The sequence below is a fragment of the Notamacropus eugenii genome, chromosome 1 (assembly GCF_028372415.1).
Source record: "Notamacropus eugenii isolate mMacEug1 chromosome 1, mMacEug1.pri_v2, whole genome shotgun sequence".
Classification (NCBI taxonomy): Eukaryota; Metazoa; Chordata; class Mammalia; order Diprotodontia; family Macropodidae; genus Notamacropus; species Notamacropus eugenii.
Genome location: NC_092872.1, coordinates 92,520,440 through 92,546,355, shown reverse-complemented (window position 1 = coordinate 92,546,355; position 25,916 = coordinate 92,520,440). Strand labels below are relative to the sequence as shown.

General features: G+C 34.8%; 1 protein-coding gene across 28 annotated transcripts in view; it reads left to right on the top strand.

Annotated features, from left to right (window-relative positions):
- Positions 1-25,916, top strand: part of MRTFB (myocardin related transcription factor B) — a 259,095-nt gene that overhangs the window by 107,818 nt on the left and 125,361 nt on the right. For 17 of the 28 annotated variants that reach the window (XM_072609689.1, XM_072609662.1, XM_072609595.1 and 14 more), the window contains 2 exons: positions 15,103-15,319; positions 21,952-22,014. In XM_072609689.1, the coding sequence (XP_072465790.1) occupies positions 15,166-15,319; positions 21,952-22,014 (217 nt within the window). In that variant the 5' untranslated portion in view covers positions 15,103-15,165. Of the gene's footprint in view, positions 1-15,102; positions 15,320-20,379; positions 20,439-21,951; positions 22,015-25,916 lie in introns of those variants that run through there. The other 11 variants (XM_072609781.1, XM_072609743.1, XM_072609814.1 and 8 more) reach the window with 2 other exon arrangements.

The following is a 25,916-nucleotide window of genomic DNA, read 5'->3' as shown; positions in this document are numbered from 1 at the left end:
CATTTGACACTCACTAGCTGTGTGACCTTGGGCAAATCACTTAACCCCAATTGCCTCATCCTGGGTCATCTCCAGTCATCCTGATGAATATCTGGTCATTGGATTCATATGACTCTGGAGTAGAAGTGAGGCTGGTGACCTGCACAGCCCTCCCTCACTCAAAAAATAAAAGCCTGAGTCATGTCATTATTTCTTTGATGGCATGGTCTTTTTCGGCAGTGAAGGATGAACACACACACCTAAGATCCTGGAATGACACAGCACTCACAACTCTAAGAAAGCAGGAACAGAACCAACCTAGACATTCCCTGCAAACTTATGCAGAGAATTACCCTGCATAAAATCCAAAGCTAGGAAGCAGTCTGGAAGAATGAGCAAACAAAATCCTACCATTAAAAGCTATTGTGGTGATAGGAATGCTCTAGACACAAAACCGGAAGAGAATCATTCAAAACATTTACAAGTAAAGCTTCAAAGGGAAACACAACTTGGGCACAAATTCAACTAGAATTTCTAGGTGAGATCTAATGAGGCTAAAATAGCCCCCATTTTCTATTGTTTTTATAAATGAAATGAGAATATTAGATGAAAAAATTGGGGGGAAATGAGAACTATGAGCTAAGGAATTAGAAAGGGAACTATACTCCTTGGCAGAGAAGATGTAAAAACTTAACATAGCAACAAGTTAATTGAATATTAGTTTGGGCCAAATACAGATGACTCCATGAGACAGAAAGAAATAGAGCTAGGTGTCATTTAGTATAAATACTTAGTCCCAGGAAGTGCTAGTGTTATTTGAATCCACTATTCAAAATTATATTTAAAATATGGTAATTGGTTCCAGTCCAATCAAAATAGGCAATAAAATTGTTTTTAAAACAAGGTTTTTATCTATTAACATAATGTAACAACACATGATTAGAAATATATATATGTATATATTTCTGATGAGTGAATAGTTATGAGAAGTAAAATTTTAGAAAACTTTAAAAATTACTGAATATTGTATCTAAAAAGATACAAAATAGAAAATGTAATTATTGTTATTTAAAATAATTTAGCTTTACATTGTTATCTTTGGAATATATTTCAACAATTGGGCTAAAGTAACTTGAAAACCAGTAAGGTGTTGATCTAAGCCTCATTTTCTTCCAGACCACATTGTATTTTTTTTTTTTTTTTACCAACAGTTCTTATCAAATAAGAGTTCTTTCCTTAGTAAATTATGTTTTCCAGTTTATTGAATAGTCAGTTTTTGTGTTCCATTGTTTCTGATTCTCTCTCCTCTGTTCCCTTCCATTGATCTACCTCTCTGTTTCCAGCCACTACCGAATGGTTTTGATAACTGTTGCTTTATAATATGAAGTCTAGAAGTGCTATTCCCCCTTCAGCCCCACTTCTTTTTTTATCTTTTGCCCTGATCATTTATTTTTCCAAGTTAATTTTATTATTTTATCAAGTTCTGAAAGGTATTTTGATAATTTGATGATATAGCATTAGGTGTATAAATTAGTTTTTGTTGTATTATTATTAACAATAAATCTTCCTCAGGCTGTTTAAGATGTTACTTATTTCTTTGAGAAGCACTTTGTAATTGAATTTATATAGGTCTTTTATGCTTTGTTTGATTGATTTCCTTAAATACTTTATTCAATTTATAGTTATTTGGAATGTGATTTCCCATTCTATCACTGCCTCTTGAATTTTATTATTATTTCAAAGAAATATAGTTGATTTTTGTTTTGTAGTCTGGAACTTTATTGAAGCTGTTAGTTGTCTCAGTTATTATCTTTGCTAATTCATTAGGATTTTAAAAGTAAAACATTTTTCATTAACAAATACAGATGGTAATAGCTCCTCTTTGCCTTTCTTTATTCCTTTAATTTCTTTCTATTGTTATTGCTAGCATTTCCAGAACTATTTCAAATAATAGATAGTAGAGTAAACGTCTTGCTGTACTCCCATATTTACTGAAAAAGTTTCTAATGTTATAAATGATTCTGTTATAAATGATCCTTGCCTTTGGTTTTAAATACATTTTATAATATTAAAAGATAACCCCGTATGCAGCAACATTTTCACCAGTGGTATATGGATACATATTTATCTCTTATGCATTGTGAACTCTGAGCCTAGAATTCTCAGTGCAAGCGCTTTGTCAGTAACATTTCTGAAAGCCGACTTCTGTGATTTGTTTAAGTGTGCTGCAGTACTAATAGTATTGTCACTCAATCCAATGAAGAGCTATAGGGGAAAGGAGAGCAGGTGGGCAGGCAAAGCTGCCATGAGTAAGGCACATGATATCGTAAGCCTTGCATCTTCCTGTGCTGGCTAAACTGTACAGTTCATCTGCCAGCAATATATTAATGTGTAAATCATTTCTTTCTGATTATGGGTAAATATAAAAACTAATATTTGGGCTTCAAGTTTAAAGTGATTGTGTTTGCTGAACAGCATGGAAACAGAATTGTGAAAAGAGTTTTCAGTGAGTGGGGAAAAAAAGTGTAAGACTGGTGGAAACTAAAAGACAAGTAATACTGGCACATTTTTTAAAAGCTTCAGGTAATGGTTGCAGCCCACTTTTTGGGCAAAAAAATTGACATAAAATCTGCGATGATTATGAGGTGAAATGCAATACGTAACATATTTACATATTTGTAAAGTGTTTTACAAACCTTAATATGCACATATATGTATAAAAATACATATATATGTGTGTGGGTATATTTACATATGTAAAATATGTATGTTGTCTATTATTTTTTCCTTGCAAAATGTATTTTTTTCCCTGTCATTCTCTGCTTACAATTGTAAAGTTATTCCATTTTGGAAATCTTTAGATTTATAATAATTTTTTTATCCTAGTCTGTGTTTTACTTGATTCACTTATTTCTCTATCTTTAGTTCCTGAATAGGGCTTCTTTCCGTGCCTAAGCTCTGATTTTTGTTGTGCCTTTAGTTTGAGTGGTCATCTTTACTTGTTCTCTTTCTTGGTTCCCTAGCTAACTTCTGCTTCTTGGGGTAAGAACTTCCTTGAACTTTTAGATTGAGTCCTGGTCATTTCAGGACATGTTCTTCATGCTTTTATGGCAGCTCAGGACAGAGTGCTAGGGACCTTGGAACTCTTGGGTTTGACCTGTTTCTGTCTGAAGTACTTTGGTCATTGCCACTCTCTAGAGATTCCAAGGTCCTGCCCAAGGGCTTTCTGACCACTCTGATTTTCTAGTCTCCTTGCTTGTATTTGGGCAGCCCTCTGCTGTTTTTGGCTTCCACACTCCCAGCCGTACAGGCTACTAATGTCTCTGTCAGTCCCTTTGTGCCCTGAGAGGCTGCCAGCTTATTTGACTATCCTAGCGTTGGCTTTAATGGTGGGCCCCGTTACTTTTGCACAACGGTCTTAGGTTGGCTTTTTGTGTAGTTCTGGGATGGGAGAAATCACTTCAAGTTTCTCATTCTGTCTTGATCATTATTTGGTTTGGTGAGAATTTAAAGGCTTGCTGAAGGGGGCATGTGAATGTAGTCCATCTCATGCCATTCAATAAAGTGACTTGGCTGAATAACTCCTTCTTCCTTTTTGATGGCAGTTCCAAATCATTCTATTTACACTGTCTTTGAGCATCTTCTCTTCCTTTGGGGTGTATTTCATTGATCTGTACCATATTGTCCCATTCCATTCAATACAGTTTAGTAAGCACTAAGTAATTACTGTATATAAAGATATGAGCATAAAAATGATCATTTCTTTCCTTAAGGATCTTGTGTTTTATTGGGGGAAGGGTACAAATATGTAAATAAAGATTGCTTGAGCAGAATGAGGTGTGAACACTAGAAATGAGGGCATCAGGAAAGATTTTCCACAGAAAGTGGTATCTGAACTGAAGGAAGTTTGCAATTATCTGTCATCCAGATTGTTCTTTCTTGTGAAGGTCTTTTCCTGGCTTATGGCTTTCCTTTTCTACCTCAACCCTATGAGGCAGTCGTTATAAATTGGTGATCTCTCAAACAATCTAGCATCTTCTCTCCCCTTTAAGAATGACTTATTTCCTTCACAGCCCAGTTCAGGTGCCACCTCTTAATAGCTTTTCAAGATTACTCTTTCCCCACCACATCTAGTCTTTAGTTCTCTCTCTCCCTTCTCAGATCATCTTGAATTTATGTTAGTTATATGTATGCTGTATCATCGCAGTAAGATATAATATTCTCAAGGTTAAGACTCTCTTAATTTTGTCTTTATTTTTCCAGTGCCATAACTTCACATATATAATGGACACTTAATAAACATTTGAGCTGAGATTCAAAATAAAAATTGTGCAGACTTACTTACATCTTGTGATTTGGTATTGGAATTTCAGAATAAGATGTGGCTATGAACAGTATTGTTTCTAATTTATCCTGAATGTGTGTGAATATATGACTTTGTTTTGCTTGTCATTCTTTCTTGTTTCTCACTTTTGAAATGCTTTTAACTTATAATTTTCTTAATTTGGAGGAGTGAGTAGGAGTTCCAGGTAAGCTTAATGTCAAAAATAAATAAGTTGAAAAATCATACTATTTAAGTATGAAGAATTGAAAATACTTTTAAAAACATTATTAAATTCAGAATAACTTAGTTATCATAGTCAAAGGTAAAAACAAAACAAAAAAACCCAACAACTGTGGTTTTTGTCTTTGGGGATTTTTTGACCTGGCCATCTAATTTCATTCCTGCGGGCAGCTCAGTTGAGCGGAAACTTCCTCCAATGTTACATTTTACTAACTTGTGTAATTTAGAGTCTCAGCAGCTTAGAGTCTGTTGTCAAATAACTGGTATTTATAAGATGCAGAACTTGTACCCAGGTATTTATAATTGCTAGGCTGGTCTACTACTTTATGCTGTTGTACAGATTCATCATCATTTTGGTATTTTGGCATCATTAAGAAAATAAACTTTTTTGGGCAGATTTTCTTTTAAACATTTATTTATTTATTTATTTTGATTTTCGACATTCATTTCCACAAAATTTTGAGTTCCAAATTTTCTCCCCATCTCTCCCCTCCCCTCACCTCATAACACCTTGCATTCTGATTACCCCTTTCCTCAATGTGCCCTCCCTTCTACCACAACTCTCCCTTCCCTCATCCCTATCTTTTCTCTTTTCTTGTAGGGCAAGATAGATTTCTATACTCCATTACCTGTGTTTCTCATTTCACAGCTTTATGCAAAAACAGTTCTCAACATTCGTTTGTAATACTTTGAATTTCAATTTCTCTCCCTTCCTCCCTCCTCACCCATCCCCGCTGAGAAAGCAAGCAATTCAATTTAGGCTATATATGTGTAGTTTTGCAGAAGACTTCCATAATAGTCATGTTGTGTAAGACTAGCTATATCTTCCTCATCCTATCCTGTCCCCCATTTGTTTTTTTCTCTCATTTGACCTTGTACCTCCCCACAAATGTTTACTTCTAATTACTGCTTTCTCCCATTTGCCCTCCCTTCTGTCATCCCCCTCACCCAACTTGTCTCCTTCTCCCCTATTTTCCTGTAGTGTAAGACAGATTTTCATACTAAATTGAGTGAGCATGTTATTCCCTCCGTAAGCCATATGTGAAGAGAGGAAGCTTCACTTTTCCCTCTCACCTCCTCCCTTTTCTCCTCCATTGAAAAAGATTTTTCTCGCCTCTTTTATGAGTGATAATTTGCCCTATTCCATTTCTCCCTTTCTTCTCCCAGTATTTTCCTCTCTCACCCCTTAATTTTATTTTTTATAGATATCATCCTTTCTTATCCAACTCAACCTGTGCTGTGTGTGTGTGTGTGTGTGTGTGTGTGTGTGGCAGATTTTTAATAAGATATTACTGATCCAGAATGATTTCATTCCAAAAAAATCTCAAGGATACTTTTGAAATCACATTTACCCATTTTCTTTTTTATTACTGCCTGAATTTTTCTAATGTGAATTTCTATGTATTTAATCTATTATTTTTATTTCTTTGTTGTAGCTACTCTGGGTTGTATCTTTCTTGTGGATAAAGTTAAATAATTGTTCCCCTATTCCTTCAACTTTTTTTTTTGAGCCCTTTCAGTTCGATTTATAAGATACAAATCAGTCAATAAACATTTATTAAGCAATTACTATGTGCCAAGCACTGTACTGAGCACTGGAGATACAAAAAGAAGCAAAAGACAGTGTCTGCTCTCAAGGAACTTACATTGTAGTGAGGTAGATAGCAAACAAACAAATATGTACAAAAAGCTATATACAGGAAATATAAGAGAGAATTTTAAAAGGGAATGCACTGGAATAAAGAGGAATTCCTATAGAAGATGGGGTTTGAGTTGAGACTTGAAGAAAGCCAGGAAAACCAATAGGTATAGATGAAGGAAAGCATTCTTGTAATGGAGGACAGCCAAAGATCGTGCCTTAATCTGAGAGATTGAGTGTTTCATATGTGGAACAGCAAGGAGGTCATGTCACTGGATCAGAGAACAGAGTGGAACTGGAAAAGGGGTGGAGGGAGGGTTAGGTTAAGAAGGACTTTGAATGCTCTAGGATTTTGTCTTTAATTCTTTTTAATTCTTTAGGTGTTTGGGAGCCTAAAAATCTAAAAAAACCTAGAATTTTTGTTGTTTTGGTTTTTTAGTGAGGGGGATATATACAGAGGGGCATGGTTAGATGTGTGCTTTAGGAAAATCACCTTGGCAACTGAATGAAGGATGGGTTGGAGTATGGAGAGACTTGAGGCAGACCAACTCAAGAGCAGTCTATTGCAGTAGTCTAGACACAAAATAATCAGGCACCAGGATGGTGGCAGTATCAGAGGAGAGAAGGGGGCACATTCAAGAACGTTGCAGAGGTGAAATCAATAGCTTTGGCAACAAATTGAATATGGGATGGGAAAGATAGGAGTTAAAGGTGACACAGAGGTTGCAGCCTGAGCAGATGGTATTGCTCTCTTCAGTGATAGGGAAGTTGGAGGTTGGGGGAGGAGGAGTTTAAGGCAAGATTCTGAGTTTGGCTTTGGTCCCATTGAGTTTAAGATGTCTAATGGACATCCAGTCAAGTAGGTCTGAAAGGAAATGGGAAATTCGAGGTGAGCAGAGAAGTTAGGGCTGGTAGATTTGAGAATTATCCATATAGACATGGCAATTAAATCCATAGGAGCTGATGAGATCACCAAGAGATTTAGTATAAAGGGAGAAAAGAGATGAGAGTCCAGGACAGAATCCTGTGGGATGCCTACAGTTAGAGAGCATGACCAAGATAAGGACCCATCAAAGGAGACTGAGAAGGAGAGGTCTGATGGTTAGGAAAATGAGGAGAGTAGTGCCCAAAAGCCTAGAGAAAAGAGACTGTGAAGGAAGAGATAATGATCCACACTGTCAGTGGCTGCCAGAACAATAAATTCTTAGCAGCTTTAGTTAGATGTACTTCATCTCCACCCATGAGTCTGTTATCACTGTATTTTAAGCCATGGCCATTACTTAGCCAGATCAGATGTTCATTTTCCAAATCCTTCCTTGTCTTTTGTACTCATTGCCTTCCCTGAATGATATTAGCAAAACTACCTATTCCCCCTTCAGTATTCAGTTTTTTGCCCAAAATTTCCTAATCTTTCATAATAAACTTTTTAGGTTTGGTAGTATCATCTGGACTTGTGTGAATTAACAATTCCATAAGCATTTATAGGACTTAATGGCTCCTTCCTGAAGTGAGCATTAATCACATATTTTGTTAATTTTTGGACAGTTATCAGTTATATCTTGATTATGTGACCCAGGAAGACAATAGGCTTCTCTTTTCTCTGTTTGCTTCAGCAAATAACTACCTCTTAACAGGAAGTCATCAGTCACCATTGCTTTTAACTTTTCCTCTCACACACATGAGATTGTCTACCCTAATATTTTTTTGTGTCTCTATTTTATCCTTCCTTGGAGGTCAAGCAATTTCTTTTTCCCCATCTAGCTGCCTCATTTTTAGGAAGATCCTCATTTATTTTTTTCTTTGTTTTGTGTGTTACAGTCATCTTTTTTCTTCCTCCGTATGAAATATTTACTTTCCAACCTTCTGACAAGTGTTATATTTACCCTCTGCCACTTCATTTCCTTTCCATACACCCTTTCCCCTCCCCACTGAAGCCTTGCGTTGATTTCTTCCAGGAGCATTTCTTTATTCCTCTCAGCCTGGGATAACAGATACATTCCTTGAATCACTTTACTTTCCCTGGGACAGAGACCAGCTTACATTTACAATATAAATAGTCTTGACTTTGGTAAAAATTCAAAAGCAATAGTTAAATGCAAATCACTGAAGAATTTGTCCTCCTGTCCCTGATTTAGATTTTGATAATTGTTTTTTAAACTACTTGTGTGCATATATCTCATACCTAGTTAAGGTTTTTGCAACTTTGTAATACTTCTTACCGGCAATGTGCTGGTAAATACTTAATAACTGGCTCTCAGGAAAAAAATTAAAGCATTATATACTTTTAAATGTAATGTGCATTATTATAATTTTCTCTGTTGCTTTAAGTATAGACAATCAACAAAACAATAAATTAAACCATAATTTGTTGCTTTTGCCTGTTTCTGGAGTGTAAATACATTGAAAATATAACAATTGGGAATACGTTCAACTGGCTTCCTCACACCCCTGCCTCTTTGTAACCTATCAGCCACAACCAACTTCCTTTCTTTGTCTCAACGGTAAATTGAAAGCTGCCTCCTTACCTTCTTTTACCTTTTCAGACTAACTTATTTGTTTCACCAATTTGTTTTACTTAGCCACTTACTAAATGATTTATTGTTCCCAATTGTTTCCTTTTCCTACTTACGTTGCCAACCAACTCCTTTTCCTTCTTGAATTCTCATTGAGTTACTGTCCCTTATTCTTCACTCTTCCTTGGTCTTCCATGATCCTACTCCTGTCCCACCCTTCTCTTACAGAAGCCAAAAGTTGGCCTATGAACCCAGAGATAGTTTTTTCAGTTTTCCTCATTTTCTCCCTAATTTCTTCTCCCCAAATTACGTCTCTGGTTTTCTTCCAAAGTTCAAACCCTGCTATGTCCTCTATACAGTTTCCTTTTTACTCTCTCAAAATCTTTTCTCTTCTCCTAATCCTTTTCCACTGTTTTGTTTGTTAGTTATCTCCCTCCTTCTTTTGGTCGAGTTCCCCTTAGCTAAAATTCTAATACGGCACCTTCTTTGATTCCCTAAAATAATAATGAAATTTCTATTTCTAGGTTGTGCATTCATTTGTAGTTTATATTTATACGTGGTGCATGATTGTCAAAGTCTAGTTTCTATTGAAGGGGTCATCCAGTTTGCTCAGCAGTTTTTGTCAGCTAGGAAATTACCCCTTAATTTTATTTTTTTAGATATGATCCCATCCTATTCAACTTACCCTGTGCTCTCTGTCTCTGTGTGTGTGTGTGTGTGTGTGTGTGCGCTCGCATAGTCCCTCCAACTACCCAGATACTGAGAAAAGTTTCAAGAGTTGCAAATATTATCTTTGCATGTAGGAATGTAAACAGTTCAACTTTAGTAAGTCCCTTATGATTTCTCTTTCCTGTTTAGTTTTTCATGATTCTCTTGATTCTTGTGTTTGAAAGTCAAATTTTCTTTTCAGCTCTGGTCTTTTCATCAAGAATGCCTGAAAGTTCTCTATTTCATTGAAAGACCATTTTTTCTCCTGGAGTATTATACTCAGTTTTGCTCGGTAGGTGGGTCTTGGTTTTACTCCTAGTTCTGCTGACTTCTGGAATATCATATTCCATGCCCTTCAGTCCCTTAATGTAGAAGCCGCTGGATCTTGTGTTATCCTCATTGTATTTCCACAATACTTGAATTGTTTCTTTCTAGCTGCTTGCAATATTTTCTCCTTGACCTGGGAACTCTGGAATTTGGCCACAATGTTCCTAGGAGTTTCTCTTTTAGGGTCTCTTTCAGGAGGTGATTGGTGGATTCTTTCAATATTAGTTTTGCCCCCTGGTTCTAGAATATCAAGGCAGTTTTCCTGACTAGGCTCTTTTTTTGATCATGGCTTTCAGGTAGTGCCATAATTTTTAAATTGTCTCTCCTGGATCTATTTTCCAGGTCAGTTGTTTTTCCAATGACATATTTCACATTATCTTCCATTTTTTCATTCTTTTGGTTTTGTTTTGTGATTTCTTGGTTTCTCATAAAGTCATTAGCCTCCATCTGTTCCATTCTAATTTTGAAAGAACTATTTTCTTCAGTGAGCTTTTGAACCTCCTATTCCATTTGTCTAATTCTGCTTTTTAAAGCATTCTTCTCCTCTTTGACTTTTTGAACCTCTTTTGCCAATTGAGTTAGCCTATTTTTCAAGGTGTTATTTTCTTCAGCATTTTTTTGGGTCTCATTGGAAAAACAACTGACCTAGAAAATAGGTCCAGGAGAGACATCATCTTTCAAGATGATGTCTAGGCTCTTTTTTTAATCAGGACTTTCAGATAGTCCAGTAATTTTAAAATTATCTCTCCTGGATCTATTTTTTATGTCAGTGGCTTTTCCAATGAGATATTTCACCTTGTCTTCTCTTTTTTCATTCTTTTGGTTCTGTTTTATGATTTTTTGATTTCTTGTAAAGTCATTAGTTTCCATTTGCTTCTTTCTGATTTTGAAGAAATTATTTTCTTCAATGAGCTTTTGGACCTCCTTTTCCATTTGACCAGTTTACCTTTTTTAAGGCATTCTTCTCCTTACTCTTTTACCTTTTGACCTAGTCTGTTTTTTAAAGTGTTATTTTCTTCAGTATTTTTTTTGGGGGGGGGGGGGGGATCTCCTTTAGCAAGCTGTTGACTCGTTTTTCATGATTTTATTCCATCACTTTCATTTCTCTTCCCAACTTTTCCTCTGCCCCTCTTATTTGATTTTCAAAATCAAATTTTTTTTTCCTGTGGCCTGAGACTAATTCATGTTTTTCTTGGAAGCTTTGGATGTAGGAGTTTTGACTGTTGTCTTCTTCTGAGTGTGAGTGTTTTATCTTCCTTTTCACCATATTAAGTTTCTATAGTCAGAGGTTTTTTCTCATTGTTTGTTCATTTTCCTAGCCTATTCCTTGACTTTTTAACTCTTTGTTAAAGTAGGGCTATGCTTCCAGGGTGAAAGCTTCAGGGGTTTTGTGCAGCTGTTTTCAGAGGTACCACTAGGGTCCTGTAAATTTTTATTTCTTTCAAGGTGGTATGATCTAAAGAGAAGTGTCCCTCTCCTAGTCTGTGCTCTGGTCTTTGAGCAACCACAAGCACTCTTTTCTGTCCTGCAACTGTAAGGAGGGTACCCTGTTCATTGTGGCTGCAAGCTCTCATGTGCTAGTGCTCCTTCTCACCCTGGGACTCTGCCACCCAGGACTATGACCTGGATCTAAGTATGGGCAAAGCAGTAGAGTCCTACCTCACTGCTGGACAAGAAACCCCTGTAATCGCCTTTTGACCAGTTCTTTGACCCGCTTACTGTTGGCTGAGAGCTCAGGATGCAGCAGCAGCAGCCGCTGTTTCTGATTCAGTCACTCCCAGGATTTGCTCCTGGTTTACTGTGGCTGGGGCTGTCCTGATGTACCTGCTACAGACTGAACGTCACTCGCATCCAAGTGGGGCGGACATTTCTTGTTGGCCTTCTAAGTTGCCTTTGTGTCTGTGAATGGAGAAATCTGGAAACCACCACTGCTGCCAGTGATTCAGTGGCCCCAAGGAGTTGCTCCAAGTTCGCTGAGGCCTGGTCTGTGGTTGACACCGTGCCTCTGTTGCTCTGGTGCACCAGACTGTTCTTGTCAACCATCCAGGTTGTCTTGGACTGGAAATTTGTTTTACTCCGTCTTTCTGTGGGTTCTGTTGCTCTAGAATTTGTCTAGAGTCCTTTTTAAAAGGTGTTTGGGGGAGAGCTCAGGTGAGTCCCTGCCTTTGCTTCCCCACCTTGGCTCCACTCCCTTGGGGGGGGTCTACTTTTAATCCTAAGTATTGTATATAAAACATATTTAATTAGGAGACAAAGGTTGTCTCACTTCTGAAGAATTATTCTGATATGGACATGGGTTACTGTCACTTTCAAAATGTTTTTAGTGTCATAAATTCTTCAGTGGAAACAAAGTGATAGTAAAAACTCATACCCAAAAGTAATTATTACTACTCCAAAGACTAATTTTAAAGATATTTTTATAAAATAATTTTATTTTTATGAATGAGTTAACATCTTAAGAGCCTTAAAGTATTAATGGAAAAAATTATCTTTTAATGGTTTTGTGTGACTACCTCTACTTTTGATTCTTAGTCCATAAAAGTGATTTAAGTTAGTTTTTCTAATAACAGAAAACAAAGAGTAGAAAAATAATTGTTATTTTCATTACTTTTTTCCCTTCTTTATTGACTTGCCTTCTCTCAGTAAGGAGAAAATATATGGAGCCACTTGGGCCAGGACTAACTAATTTTTTCCTTCCACATATATGATTAAAAGTGAAAAACAATATATAGTTTAGATCATTAAGGATATATTTGTACTTGAACTGCAGTTTTTTGTGTTGTGATCTCTTTGGTTTCTTAACCTCCACAATAATGCCTGGCCTTCATAAGCAATCATGATGCAAAAATATTTCTGATCTTCGTTATGAGCTATAAGATACATAAAAGCCATGTGTCTTTGAAAAAGATTATGTATTAGATACATATTGCATTTTTTTAATGAGGATCAGAAATATTTTCACATTATAATTGCCATTACATAATTTCCATTTCTTACTGGAAGTTAATGAAGGAATGTACTTCTTAAACGGGACACAAATAAGCACTTTAAATTTATATAACTCTTACAATAGTACTCTATCATAATGAATTTTATGTTTGATAAATTAGGAATCTAAACTATAAATTGACACTGTTTAGAAGTTCTTTGTATTCTTTTAATGAATTAAAAATAGACATTCTTTTTATATCATAAAGAATTTTAAGTGTGTAGTAAACCATTGCAGGACTGAGCTCATACACATTGTAGTTTATGTATTAGGCACTCATGAGGCCCTATTTCATTTTGCATGGTCTTGTAAAGCAGAATTGCAAATATGTGTCCCCATTTATAACTTATTAGCATCTCTTAAGATTTAGTGTGATAAAGCCCACATATCTACCCTAATAATGGGCAAACATGAAATTTGATGTTTTTCAGCTAATTAGAATTTCCTGTAGCTCAAATGGTTCTTTTTTCTTTTGGAAGACATTGTCAATTTTTTTTCCTATAAAAAAAGGAAAAAATTATCTTGAAATATTAAAAGATGCTATTTATCAAAGCTATAGCAACGTTTTTCTTTCTAGAAACTATTTTGTAGAAATTTTTACGTATAATTCTCAACTGTTAAAAACGGTTGATATTTTAAGAGTAATCTTTTTTTTCTAGCTGTGCTGCAACATATTGATTTTTACTGGTATTTATCAGGTGCCATAGGCTAAATATTGCAATGCTATTTTAATAATGATCTTTCAGTGCCAACAGATTGTCTTTCATCTGTGTATAGCACTTCAACTTAAATTTTTTTTTTCAAACTCATTTTATCCTCACTATTGCCCTTTGAGATTGGAAGGAGCTATGTTATTATTCTCATGTTATAGAGAAGAAACTTTTCAAATTCATGGAGATCAGACACTTGTATGAGTTTAAACAGTATTGAAACTTGGACTATTGATCAGAGATACCAAAATTCCAACCTGCAGGTAACAGTTACCTCTCCATCTCCAAAATGTCCTCTTCCCACTCCTGGTTAAATACTCAGCTCCCAGCATTTTCTCTAACTGCCCCCCATGGCTGCCATGGCTGCCACAGTCTCCATCATCCACTCAGACCACTGCACTGTAATCCCACTATGGACAAGAAGCTTTTCTAATCCCACTTAATTTCTATAGTTTTATTTTAATTATTTCTTATTTATCCTGTATACGATTTGTTCTGTGCATGTGTATTTGGCATGTTGTTCCCCCAATTAGATTGTGAGCTCCTTGAAGTGAGAGACAGTCTTTTGCTTCTTTTTGTGTCCTCTATACTTGGTTCAGAGCCTGGCACATAGTAAACACTTAATAAATGTTAATTGAATTGAACACTTCTAGGTAATGGGGTTAACAGGCATTTATTAGAAGCCCATAGTGTGCCAGGCATTGTCCCAAACAGCTTGGATACAAAGAAAGGCGGAAAAAAACCCCAGTCAAACAAAAGACTGGCCCTGTTCTCAAGCAACTTCTTCTATCAGAAAATATGTGGATACATTGTAGAAAAGCAGCTGAGAGAAGGTAATAGTATTAAAGGAGTTTGGGAAAGGCTTCTTAAAGATAATCAGGTTTTAGCTGAGACTTGAAGGAAACTAAGAAATGGAGATGAGGAAAGAGAATTCCATGCATAGGGAATATCTATTGAAAATGCCTGAAATCAGGAAATAGAGTGCCACCAGCGTCACAGGATTGAAGAGGTGTACTGGGGGACAGGGAATAGAAAGGTGTAAGAAGAGTGGAAAGGTGGGAGGTGGACTTTGAAGGTGAGGATTTTATTTTTGTTCCTCTAATAGGAAGCCGCTAGATTTTATTGAATAGGGTATTGAATAGTGTAGGAGGTATCTGCTACCTCTTGAGATATGCTTGGATATCTCTAATCTTTAGGAAGTTTTCCCTTATTACTGTTATTATTCCTGTTATTCCTCCTAATTCCACTTTCTAGAAAAATAAATCTTATCTTTTTCCCATATGATGGCTCTCCAGATACTTGAAGACAGCAACTATTTCTTACTTGTGGTTTTCTTTTCTAATTCCTTCAAGATATTCCTGCATGGTATTTTCTGGTGTCTCCTCACCGTGTTGGTCACCCTCCTTTTGGCCTTACCCTAGCTTTTCCATGTCCTTCATAAAAGGTGACATCTCAGAAAGAAAACGAGTCCAATTGTAGTCTAGCCAGAGTAGAATATTATCACCTTTTCTCTTTTGGACATTTACTCAGCATTATTTTTCACTGCCTTTTTATATTCTCAGCTCATAGTCTTCTAAAATTTCCAACCTCTTGCATGAACCTAGGGTCTGAAACTTATATTCATTGCAAAAAAGAAGCTATACAAACTAATTATGCATTCTTTAATTTGGCAGTCTCATCCACCAGCTGTGGTTAAGAGACATCTCAAGTCTTGTGTTTCTGGTGATTGGAAGACCATGGATCACACTGGGATGGTAGAGCCTGAGGATGAGTTGGGGTCATTAGGCCACCTAGCTCCAAGTCCTCAGAGTGAAGCAGTCGCTCATGAATTCCAGGAACTTTCCTTGCAGTCTAGTCAGCATTTGCCTCCTCTCAACGAACGTAAGAATGGTGAGTTTTGAAGAACTTGTAGTATTATTTATACATTTTAAAGGTTTGCACTCTTACCTAATCTCTCAAAAGCAATTTTTATATTGTTAATATCTAATAACTTTAAATCACCTAGTACTTATAGATGCTTTTGCGCTTCATTTTGATAGTCTTTTTTCTATTCTTTCCTCTGCCACCCACATTCTTGGTGAACATGTATTTTGCCAAGATAAATGTTATTGCCTAGAAATTTTGTTCTTCTTGTTTCAGCAACCTTGCTACTTTTAGCTAAAATATAGAAATATCAATCAAAACTTCAATCACATGCATTTATTAAATTTTCATTTAAATCTTTTATTATTGAGCTACAAAAGAAATCTGTTGCCACTTATAACTTTAAATATTTAAAATAATTGTTCTTATTTGTAGTATTTCAGCTGTAAACTTATATAAATAGCAAAATATATTTATATGTATGTGTGTCTTTTTATGTATCCTTAAAGTACACATATTCTTTATTTACTTGGCTTGAAAGTTTCAGGCTTTGAGAGATAACCAGCCTGGTTTCAGGTAATACTTCAAACTTTACATACCTAATGATTATTTTCCCCTTGAAATATTTTTGTTGGCAGTATAATTTTTGGAAATGGTTTTGATATTGAGAGATTCAATTTTTGTACACTAGTATGCTTGGGGATGGTGTTTCAAACAAGTGACTAATTTAAGAAACTAATGACAAAAAACAAATTCAAACAAATTAGTGACTTCACTAATCTGGAAATAATGACATAACTTCTGAGAAAAATAGGCTGTGGCTACAAATTTTGTTCTTCTCATGTTACATTTAAATTTTTATATCGTCAGATTTGACAGTAAAGATTTGCATAATAATCTTGTTTCCTTTTTTTATCAGAGGATGAACATCACTTTGAAGTTGTAGTTCATTTTTGTGTCCTAATTTTCACTTTAAACATGTTTCATCTTTTGTATGGAAATGGGAGGAAAACACTTAAACTCTATGAATGATTTGCTTTCCAGGGTTAACATGGTTTTTAATATCTAATGTGTTAAATCATGTGGCATAGGCTCATATTGTAAACCTACTGTTTTTCTATCCTTGAAGTCAAAACATATTTTCCACTACTTTGTTCTCAGATCCTTAATGATCTCTGGGTGAACAGCTGAGACTGATGTCCACAATTATGACTAGGATAGTATTAACATTGTTCTTTCTGAAATCTTTTGTCATATTAAATAAAGATGCACCATAATTATACATTTATCACATTGGCTGACAATCTTGTCTTAAAAATTTTATTGAATCTAGCCTGTGTAAATGGTTATATTGCAGAGTTTTCAGCAGATGAGAAGGTCCTGTTCCTCAGAGTAATCAGTTTCTACTTTTTTAATGTTCTGAAGTATACTTTGAACCTCCTTATTGTCATAATAGGAAGTTCAGTGTTAAAGGGATAGAGTATGTAAAAAGTATTAATAAAAGGAAATTTTCTACATGCTACTCCTTTTGTTTCCCGGAATGATATTGCTACATCTCATATGTCTCTTATTTACATATGCTCTTATACTGAAAGTACTGAAAATATATTACAGAGACATCATGCTTGAGTTCAACTTTGATAGTCTTTTAAAAATACAGAACTTTAGACTCTTATTGTCCTTTGACAATTTGATTGATTCCCTTAAATAGAATACTGTTAGGATGTCTGAGCAGCTTCAGCAATATATAATCACCTAAAAGACCATAATATGATTAACTAATTCCATTTTTAGTAGATGGTGGGGAAAAAAATCACCACCTCATATTTCAGGTGTCAGTATATTAAATATGATTACATTTTAGCAAAGTAACCCAAATCTAATTAAATGTACAAATTGGAATCTCTAAGAAGAATCCTTAAGTCCTTAAATAGGTGTTGAGAAATTTAGCTATTTAAGGAGACTGTCTGTGTGAGGAATAGAAATAGAGCATAATTTCATTGCCTTGCTTAGTATGGGTGTCTTTAAGTTTTACAGCTAAAGCTTTAAATTAATAATGTCATTTGCAACACTATTTCCTATTACCTTGCTTTGAAAAAATTTATTTCTGACATAGTAAATTGGCCCCTCTAACACATTAAGAAATTGCAAGTAATCTCATGAAGATATTAATGAGAATCATGTATATATGTCTGAAGTGTTTATCATCATGTTCTTGAGGCACTTCAGCGTGAGTAACACTTTCACATGAAGCAGTCCATTGGTGGAGGGAAAAATTCATCTTAATCTTCTCTCTGTTTTTTCAAAGAGTGACATGATTCCTTCACTACATGTAGTTTTAACTCTCAAAATGAAAAGTCGCTATTTGAAAATCAAAATAATCTAAATATAAATTAATTCCGGTGGAAACATTTTGTTATTGTACTTTTAAGCATTTTGGAGTTAGCTTGTTAAAATTGTTTCCTTTTTTGTTGACAAAGGAGATATTTAAATTTTGAGTCTATGTGGAATGATTGCTTCACAGAATAGTTTATAGATGAACTTCACAAGGAAAATGAAGTTTACATTTAAGAAACGTTTCCAGGATTTTCCCTCATTGTTGATTAATATTTATGTTGGCAGTGGTAGTGAAATGGAAAAGTATTTCCACTGCTACAGTAAATATGAAAGAAGTTTTCATCAGAACATGCTGGTGTTTCCCTGTACCCATAGTGAGGCTATAAAAATTACATTGCTATTAGCACTTTAGAAGCAAGGCAAACTGCTTAGGTTTTTTCCATGAGGTTAGTTCAAGCAGATGAAGTCAAATAAAAGCAACTGCATTCAGATAGTATACCATCACAAAAACAGTGCATTGAAATACGAATTGAGCTTTTAATTATAAACATGAAATTAGATTGCACACAGAGTGATCCAGTCTTACTACCATAGTCTGAGATGAATGTTTCTTGATATAGCCAACACTGACTGGTAATTCAGTTTCCAAATGGAAGAGTTGTTCTTTAAATGCCTCTTGTTTGCAGTGGCAGTGTGTTGTAATCAGACTTGATGTTCTGGAATATGGTATTTAGAATCAGGGAAAGATAAAATGATAAAAACCTCCATTGCTCTGTGTTGACTTTTTCTGCAGATTTGATTCCTAGCTTATGTATTAATTTAAACTTTTTAGATTTTCATCAACTGCAAAATATGGTTTAACTTTTGAGCAGAAAACTTTTCCACTTTACTGATTGTTAATATATCTCATGGCTTAGAATTTTAAGTATATTTAATAGAAATCTTTACAAATTGATGATAGAGAACACAGCAGGACCTTTTTTTTTCTTGGTTGATCTTTTCCATAGATTGGAAATGCATCCTGGAAAGGAATAATTTAAATACGAAATTCACCTTCAGCATAGGATAGGTCATGTTTGTTCCTATACTGGATAGCACCAGCCATGTTATAGTATTGAGAAATACTTAAAAGAAATATCTGCCTTCATTCCCTTTCATATTTGAAAGGCCCTTTCAAATTCTATTTACTTTTTAAGTCTGGTCAAGGATAATAATTTTGCCAAGGTGAATAGAGTACTGGGCCTAGAGTCAGGAAGACTTATCTTCCTGAGTTCAGATATGGCCTCAGATATTTATTACCTGTATGACCCTGGGCAAGTCACTTAGTCCTGTTTGCCTCCGTTTCCACATCTCCAAAATAAACTAGAGAAGGAAGTGGAAAATCACTACTTTATCTCTGCTAAGAAAACCTCAGATGGGGTCATGAAGACATAAGTGACTAAACAAAATCTTATGTAAATTCAGTTCCATTGCCTTCTATCAGATTCTCTATCATTTCAACAACTATAACAGCAAAGGCTTGCAAATCATCTTTTAGATCATAACCAGATATTTTTGTCTTTGTGTTTAAAGAAAAAATAGTAGATACCATTATATGCTGAAGACAGGGCATTACAAGTTGGTCTCCTTGGCTTACCTTTTTACATTTAATAATATATTTGGACAAAATCAAGTAAAATTCACTCTGCTTAGCCAAAGCAAATTTCAGAGGTTGTAGTGCAAAAAAAGTTCCATGTTAGCGTCTGATCCTCACTTGTAGTTACAAGTGATTTCTTTTTCATTTGACAGTGCAGACACTATTTCAAACATTATAGTAAGGCGTAGAGACGGTGCTGTAATGGATATAGAAAATGGTAAGAAACCTCCACAGTAATTTGATAACTTATGTAATGTTTGAGGTGGAGAGTCATTCAGCCAGCATTTATTAAGTGCCTACTATGTGCCAGGTACTGTACAAAGACCTGGAGGGACTAATGACATCAGGAAACAGATGAAACAGTAATTAAGAAAAAAAATTAATTGATGGGACCAAATAGTGTTTCCAGGATTTTTGCTTTCTATTTTTCTGACTTAAATGATTTTAGGATCAAATGAGCTAACATCTATAAAACACTTTGCAAACCTTAAAGTACATGCTAGCTATTATTCAGTGATTAGGGGATTGGAGTACCACTGCAGTTGGTTCTGCCTTTTTTGTCTCTTGAGTAATTTCAGTAACTCAGATGTTTTCAAAAATGGTGTTTGAGTTTTCATTCTGACCTAAATAGCAATAGCAGATGTTGAAATCAGACTTGAACTTTTATGTCATAGACAGAAATGTATAGACCTTAATTAGAAATTCAACCCAGTTTCTGATTTTTTTTGCCAGTTATTTTATCAGGATTTATGGTTTATATTTAATACTGCAATAGAGTTTTGATTCAGAAGAACTATTTCCTCAACAAACTGCAAATGAAATATATGACTAATTGTCGTAGCTCTCAAACTTCTTTCTTGAGATAAACTCCTGACCCTTCAAAATGCTTGTTAGGTCTTCATAAATAGCTTAAAGGTAAATTATACTAATCCAAAGTAACTTTTTAAAAAGTTTCCTACTAAAATGTGATGTAAATAGGCAGATTTAATTCTGCCTGTTTCTTTCTATTTTGAATTTTTTGTTTACATAGCTGTATTGCTAGAATTTAGTTTTGCTCCAGTACATTGCTGAATATATCCAAAGGGGTGCATTAATTTGAATTCTTCATTTGCAGTTGGCAATTACTTTGAACTCCTGACTTAGTTCCACAGCTGCTGTTATAAGCATGTTTGGGTAAGTCTGTGAAGTGCTTGGTAGGACTTACAATTTCAGAGTGAACCAGCAAAAATCATCAGTCCCAAAGAAGCATTGTTTATAAGTTGTTTATTTAATATTTTAAAGTGGAACACTTTTCATATTTGCCCTGTGTAATAAGTGCAAAGAATTAATTCATGAGTCTTAAGTAAAACTCGTATAGCAACAGTAGTTAAGAAGTTAAACCAAACCGATTAAAATCTTAGACATGGAAATAATTAGATTTTTTTAATCTGTTCTAGAACTTTCATTGGATATGTCTGCCATTACTAGAGTCATTTAGATGTAGTATATTATATCTTTAAGGAAAGGAACACCAGTTGCCTTTTTAATACTAAAGTGTACCAAAAGATTTTTTTAGGCTCCAAACCTGTGGAGCTTTTTTCCTACTTCATTTAAAGCAATACATGAAGAAATAGTCTTGTACTCTTCCACAGAAGGCAAGTTTATGTCATTGCAGTTGACAAAAACAGATAAAATAGGTAAGTAGTTTGGAGATAAAGGATATCATGCATGCTTTTCTCAAGTCTATTTGGAAATAAACAGATTTGAGAATTACTTAATCTCAGACTAGGAAGAGACCTCAGAGACTATCTAGGCCAACCTTTACCTGAACCAGAATCCTCTCCAGTAAGTACTTTTGTGATTTGAGGTAAAATAAGTAATTGGAAAATCATTGATTAGCTCTATAGTACAGTCCCTACTCACGAAAACTTTGATGGGATTCTCAATCAAAGAATCCCCTGAGTTGAAAGGGACCATTGAAAAGGTTCCGCCAAAGCAAAGTATGAATCTTCTCAACAATATGCCTTACCTTAGTTATGTAGCTCTTACTTGAACATCTCCAGTGATGAGGAATTTTCTACTCATGAGATACTGTATTCTGCTTTTGGATAGATCTTCTTAACTGTAGTGAACTGAAAGTATTCTTCTTGTAACTTCAATACTTTGATCCTAAGGTCAGACTTATGATTCTAATTCATCTTCCACATCATGATTCTTTGAACATTTGAGGACATATGTCCTCTCTATCTCTCAGCCTGCTTTCATCTTATAGCTGCCTTCTCTCTCACCCCTGAAGAGAAATGGTTAATACTCGCTACTCTATTGCTACTAAATGATTGGGAGAACTAAGTCAAGGACAACTGAAATGTTGTGTTAGAAATAAATCAGGACTGTTTTAGTGTAGAGGTAAAGGCTGGAAAGGAAAGGATTCCAACATAAAAACATGAGGAAAAGGTTGTTTTTTTTTTTAAATTCTCACCTTTTTCTCCTTTCTGTTTTAAGTTAAAGTTTGGAGAAATATTCTAGATGCCATTTAAAAATATTGAAAAAAGAAACATGACAAATATGGTGAATACAAGGGTGCATAGTGTATAATAAACCAAATTCATTAGCAAATATCAGAAAAAGCGTTTTTCTAACGCCTTTAAATTAACCCATATTGTCTGACTCTTCCACCCTTACCTACTGCCCTCGCTATTATTAACAGGAAGTATAGTCTTATGGGAGTCAGGATTCCGGTCTCCTCTGCTGACTCAATCTGTGAGTGTGGGTAAGTCTTAAAAACTATCTGTGTCATAGTATGGCCATCTGTATTATTTGTATGATAGCTTTCAGTCCGTATGTCTTTCTCTGGCTGCCTCTTCTCATATCATCATTTGCTCACTTCTGATATCCCATTCTCCTTTCTGTTACACTGTTTATTGGGCAGCAGAAAAGGAAAAAAAAGAATGGAGTGGGGAAATTTCCACTTTTATTAGTCCATGAAATTTTTATTGAACATGCACTAGTAACGTTACTTTCAAATATCTATGTTGTAGGTCTTTAGCGAACGTAAACGTACGTGCCAACTCTATACCTAGATGGGCAAATTTCTGTTTTTTAAAAGAAAAAGTAGTGATCCCAGTTGATGTTTTTTTTTTTATTTTAACTTATCTAATTTAGAATATATCCATGGAACTATGCAGTATCTTCCTATTTATGGTTTTCAAAGGTTGGCAGGTATGTGTTAGTGTTTGTGTAATAGTGTCAGTTAATTAGAAAAAAAGACACTCATAGTTTATTATTTTAGTTTAAAATATTCATGCCTTTTGCCTGTTAATGCTATTGTTTTGAGAGAAGCTGCAGCTAGTTTGTTGTGTGTTTTTGTCAGTTCCAACTTCAGAATAAAGTTTTGATTCTTGTGTATTTTTGTACTCCTTATTTTCAACAATGGCATCAAAATAAAAGTAAAAGACTTGATTCATATATTCGCTTTGTTGTGATTTAAGTTACGAAGATGCGAGTATGTTAGCAGTTTTCAATACTTAGCTGTAGATTTCTAGTATATAGAGAACAAACAATACCTGATCTCATACCTTAATTGCTATAAAGCATTTCAGTTCTATACCAATAACTAGTTGACTAAACTATCATAATTTCCTAGAACCATGCAATTATAAGATGGTAGGGGCTTTAGCTGTCATTTATTTCAACCACTTCTTTGAGGGTAAGGAAACTGAAATTCAAGAAAAATAACTTACAGTGATAGTGGAAGCATAAGGACTAGAGCTTAATTTTCCTTATTTACATCCCCTTGTGGGTTTTTTTAATCAAAGAAAAGAGCTTTTGCTATATCATGTCAGTCACTGAACTGATTATTTCGTAAGTCCTTAAAATCCAGTATGTGCATATATAATTGATTCACTTCAGCAAACAATTATTAATCACCTCTTATGAGCAAGGCACATTATGGTAGGTGCTGGAAGTATAAAGAGGAAATAGGACACAGTCCTTGTTATAAATGAATTTATCATCTAGTGGATTCTCTCTGGAGTTTTTTAATAGTACATATGAATACTTTAAAATACAATTTCCAGTCATAACTAGAATGTATACCCAGAATTGATTCTTACAAATAACTGATGTTTCAGCTGTACTCCTATTTTACTTTTTAGTCTCATCAATGTTGAGTATAGTTATTCAGAGGTTGATAGGAGAAACGATATTTGTAACCTCGTATTTCTTCCTAGAACCATTTTTTTTAAAGATGTCAGCTGACACATGAAATTTTTGTTTCTTGCCCTTAACTTCTAAGCCATTTGAATATAGTAACTTATCTGATGAGAGCTCATGGGTAAATGAAGTAGGTACTGATTTCCCATGAAGTTTGTCTTCACCGTTGGTACTGCCAGTTCCCACAATCCTAGCATTCCCTGGGCATCACTCAGTGTCTACAAGGAACAATTTTCAAATCTTAAAGCATGTGAAAAGACAAACAGGCCAAAACTCAGAACTCTCTGGGGATTATGACCTCTGAAACAGACTACATTCTGACATTTTCACAGGCTACTTGAATGAATTCCAACAGGGTTATTCCATTTGGTGAACTACTAAATGAACCCTCTGTCATCAAGGGCCGATTTATAGATTTTTCTAGTTTATTGTGTGCTTGTTATGAAGAGATTACAATGGTTGACATAGTGAGACTATTTTAAGGCTTTTGATACACATTTATGATACATTTATGCTAAAATTTTGGTATTTTAAAATAAGAGAATTATTTGTCTTACTTAAAGAGATTTTTTTTGTGTGTGTGACTAATCCTGAGTTTTAATTTTATTCTCTGGAAATCTATATGTATAAGTAAACTCATTTCTATCTGGAAAGTCTCACATTATTGACCCAGTAGTTTAAACTTATTCAAAAGTCATCACTTAAAATAAAAATTTCTTAAAATGAGGCTTAATATGCTGTCCATTTATTATTTTCTAATGTCTTTTGGAATACATGTAGAAACAAAAATAATCCAATGCTTTTAAAGTACTCTTATAAAGGATCCTACCTGCTTTCAATTATTTAAAATAACTGTTTGCAGTTTTTAAAATGCATAGCCTAGCACTGGTAATCTATAGATTATTCCATTAATAGGCCCCTTTAAATGATTTATTTACACATGTAACATTTCTATAAAAAGAAAGCCAGTTCTAAAAATAGCTGAATAGAAGGAAATCCAAGAGATTTGGAGCCTGAGCAGCATGGAGAATTTGGTAATTAGGGATTTGTTTCTTTATTTCTAGGCTTACTATTCATAATCTTAATGGTTTGGAAATATCTGAAAAGTGTTACCACTGTAAGTCAATTTATATGGTATAACCCTTGTGAAATTTGGAGGGTAATAAAGCTTCCCATCTTAGAAGGACCAGGTTTCTTGGTGGGTCTGTGGAATATTTTTCCTTTCTTGCATTATTCTTTCTCTAGAACTAATATTTGGAATTTATCTCAGAAGTCCTCAAACTCTTTTGGGTTTGGATCAGAACCTTCACTAGAGCAGATTACCCTAAGGAGAAGAGGTGAAACTTTTAATGTAAATGTTCTTGAGACACGTACAGTCACTACCTACATAATATGGGATAGCAGATAATATCTTAACCTAAGGGTTTAGTTCATGTGCAGAGGTATGAACTGATTTGTCTAGAGGCAAAGATAATATATACAAAGCAACAGCAGGATTTGAATGCAGGCCTTCTGGCTCCAGATCCCATTTTCTTTTCATTCTACACTAATGTATATGAAAACTCCGTTATAACTCATTATCTCTTCATTGTCTCAACTGCTATTGTGCACAAGTGTGTGAATTATATACTTAACAAAGACTCTGTCCGTCATAAAAGAAGTATAGTAGAAGTACTCTACATGTGGTCAGTGACTTACAGATATACAAACTTTTGGAGATTAAATGAGTGTTCTAAAAGTATCCCAGAGATCTACATTGTTTTCCTAAGTCTTCAGAAGGTAATCTCTTTTTCTTTTTGGTTGGCTTTTTTCCATAGGTGGCCATGTTAACTGGTGGACAATCTGATTATTGTCATTATTTTCCTCCAAAAAATGAAGGAGGGAAGTAGGAAAGGCTTTTTCTATGTCAAAGTACTCTTACATTCCCTCTCTCTCCCTATCTCTTTTTTCCTTTCTTCTCCCCTACTCTTCTTTCTTTCCCATTCAGTGAGAAGTAGCATTGAAATAAGAAGTGGTTTATAACATTAAAATTTTTTTTAATTATGTGCATACTGTTCTCACTTATAGCATTTAAGCCCCTTGCAAGCAAGGCCTGGTTTCTTTTTTCCTTTGTTTCCCCACTGCAAAGCACAGGGGAAAGCATACAGTAGGTGCTTAATAAATGCTTGTCCAGGTAGACTCTTTTATTGCAGTCTCATTGTATTATCCATCTTACATAAGAATGATAAACATAACTGATATCTGCATAGCACTTCAAGATTTGCAAAGTGATGGTAGGATAAATATTATTTGTTTTGTAAATAACAGGTTCAGTGAGAGTTGATGACTTTCTCATGATCATAGAGCAAGTGAACATATCAGAGCTAAGATTACTAACTTATATCTTTCCTGTTTGAGTCTCAAGCTTTGTATACCATGCCAAATGTTTTCCTTAAGTACTTTCAAAGTCATGTCATTTCT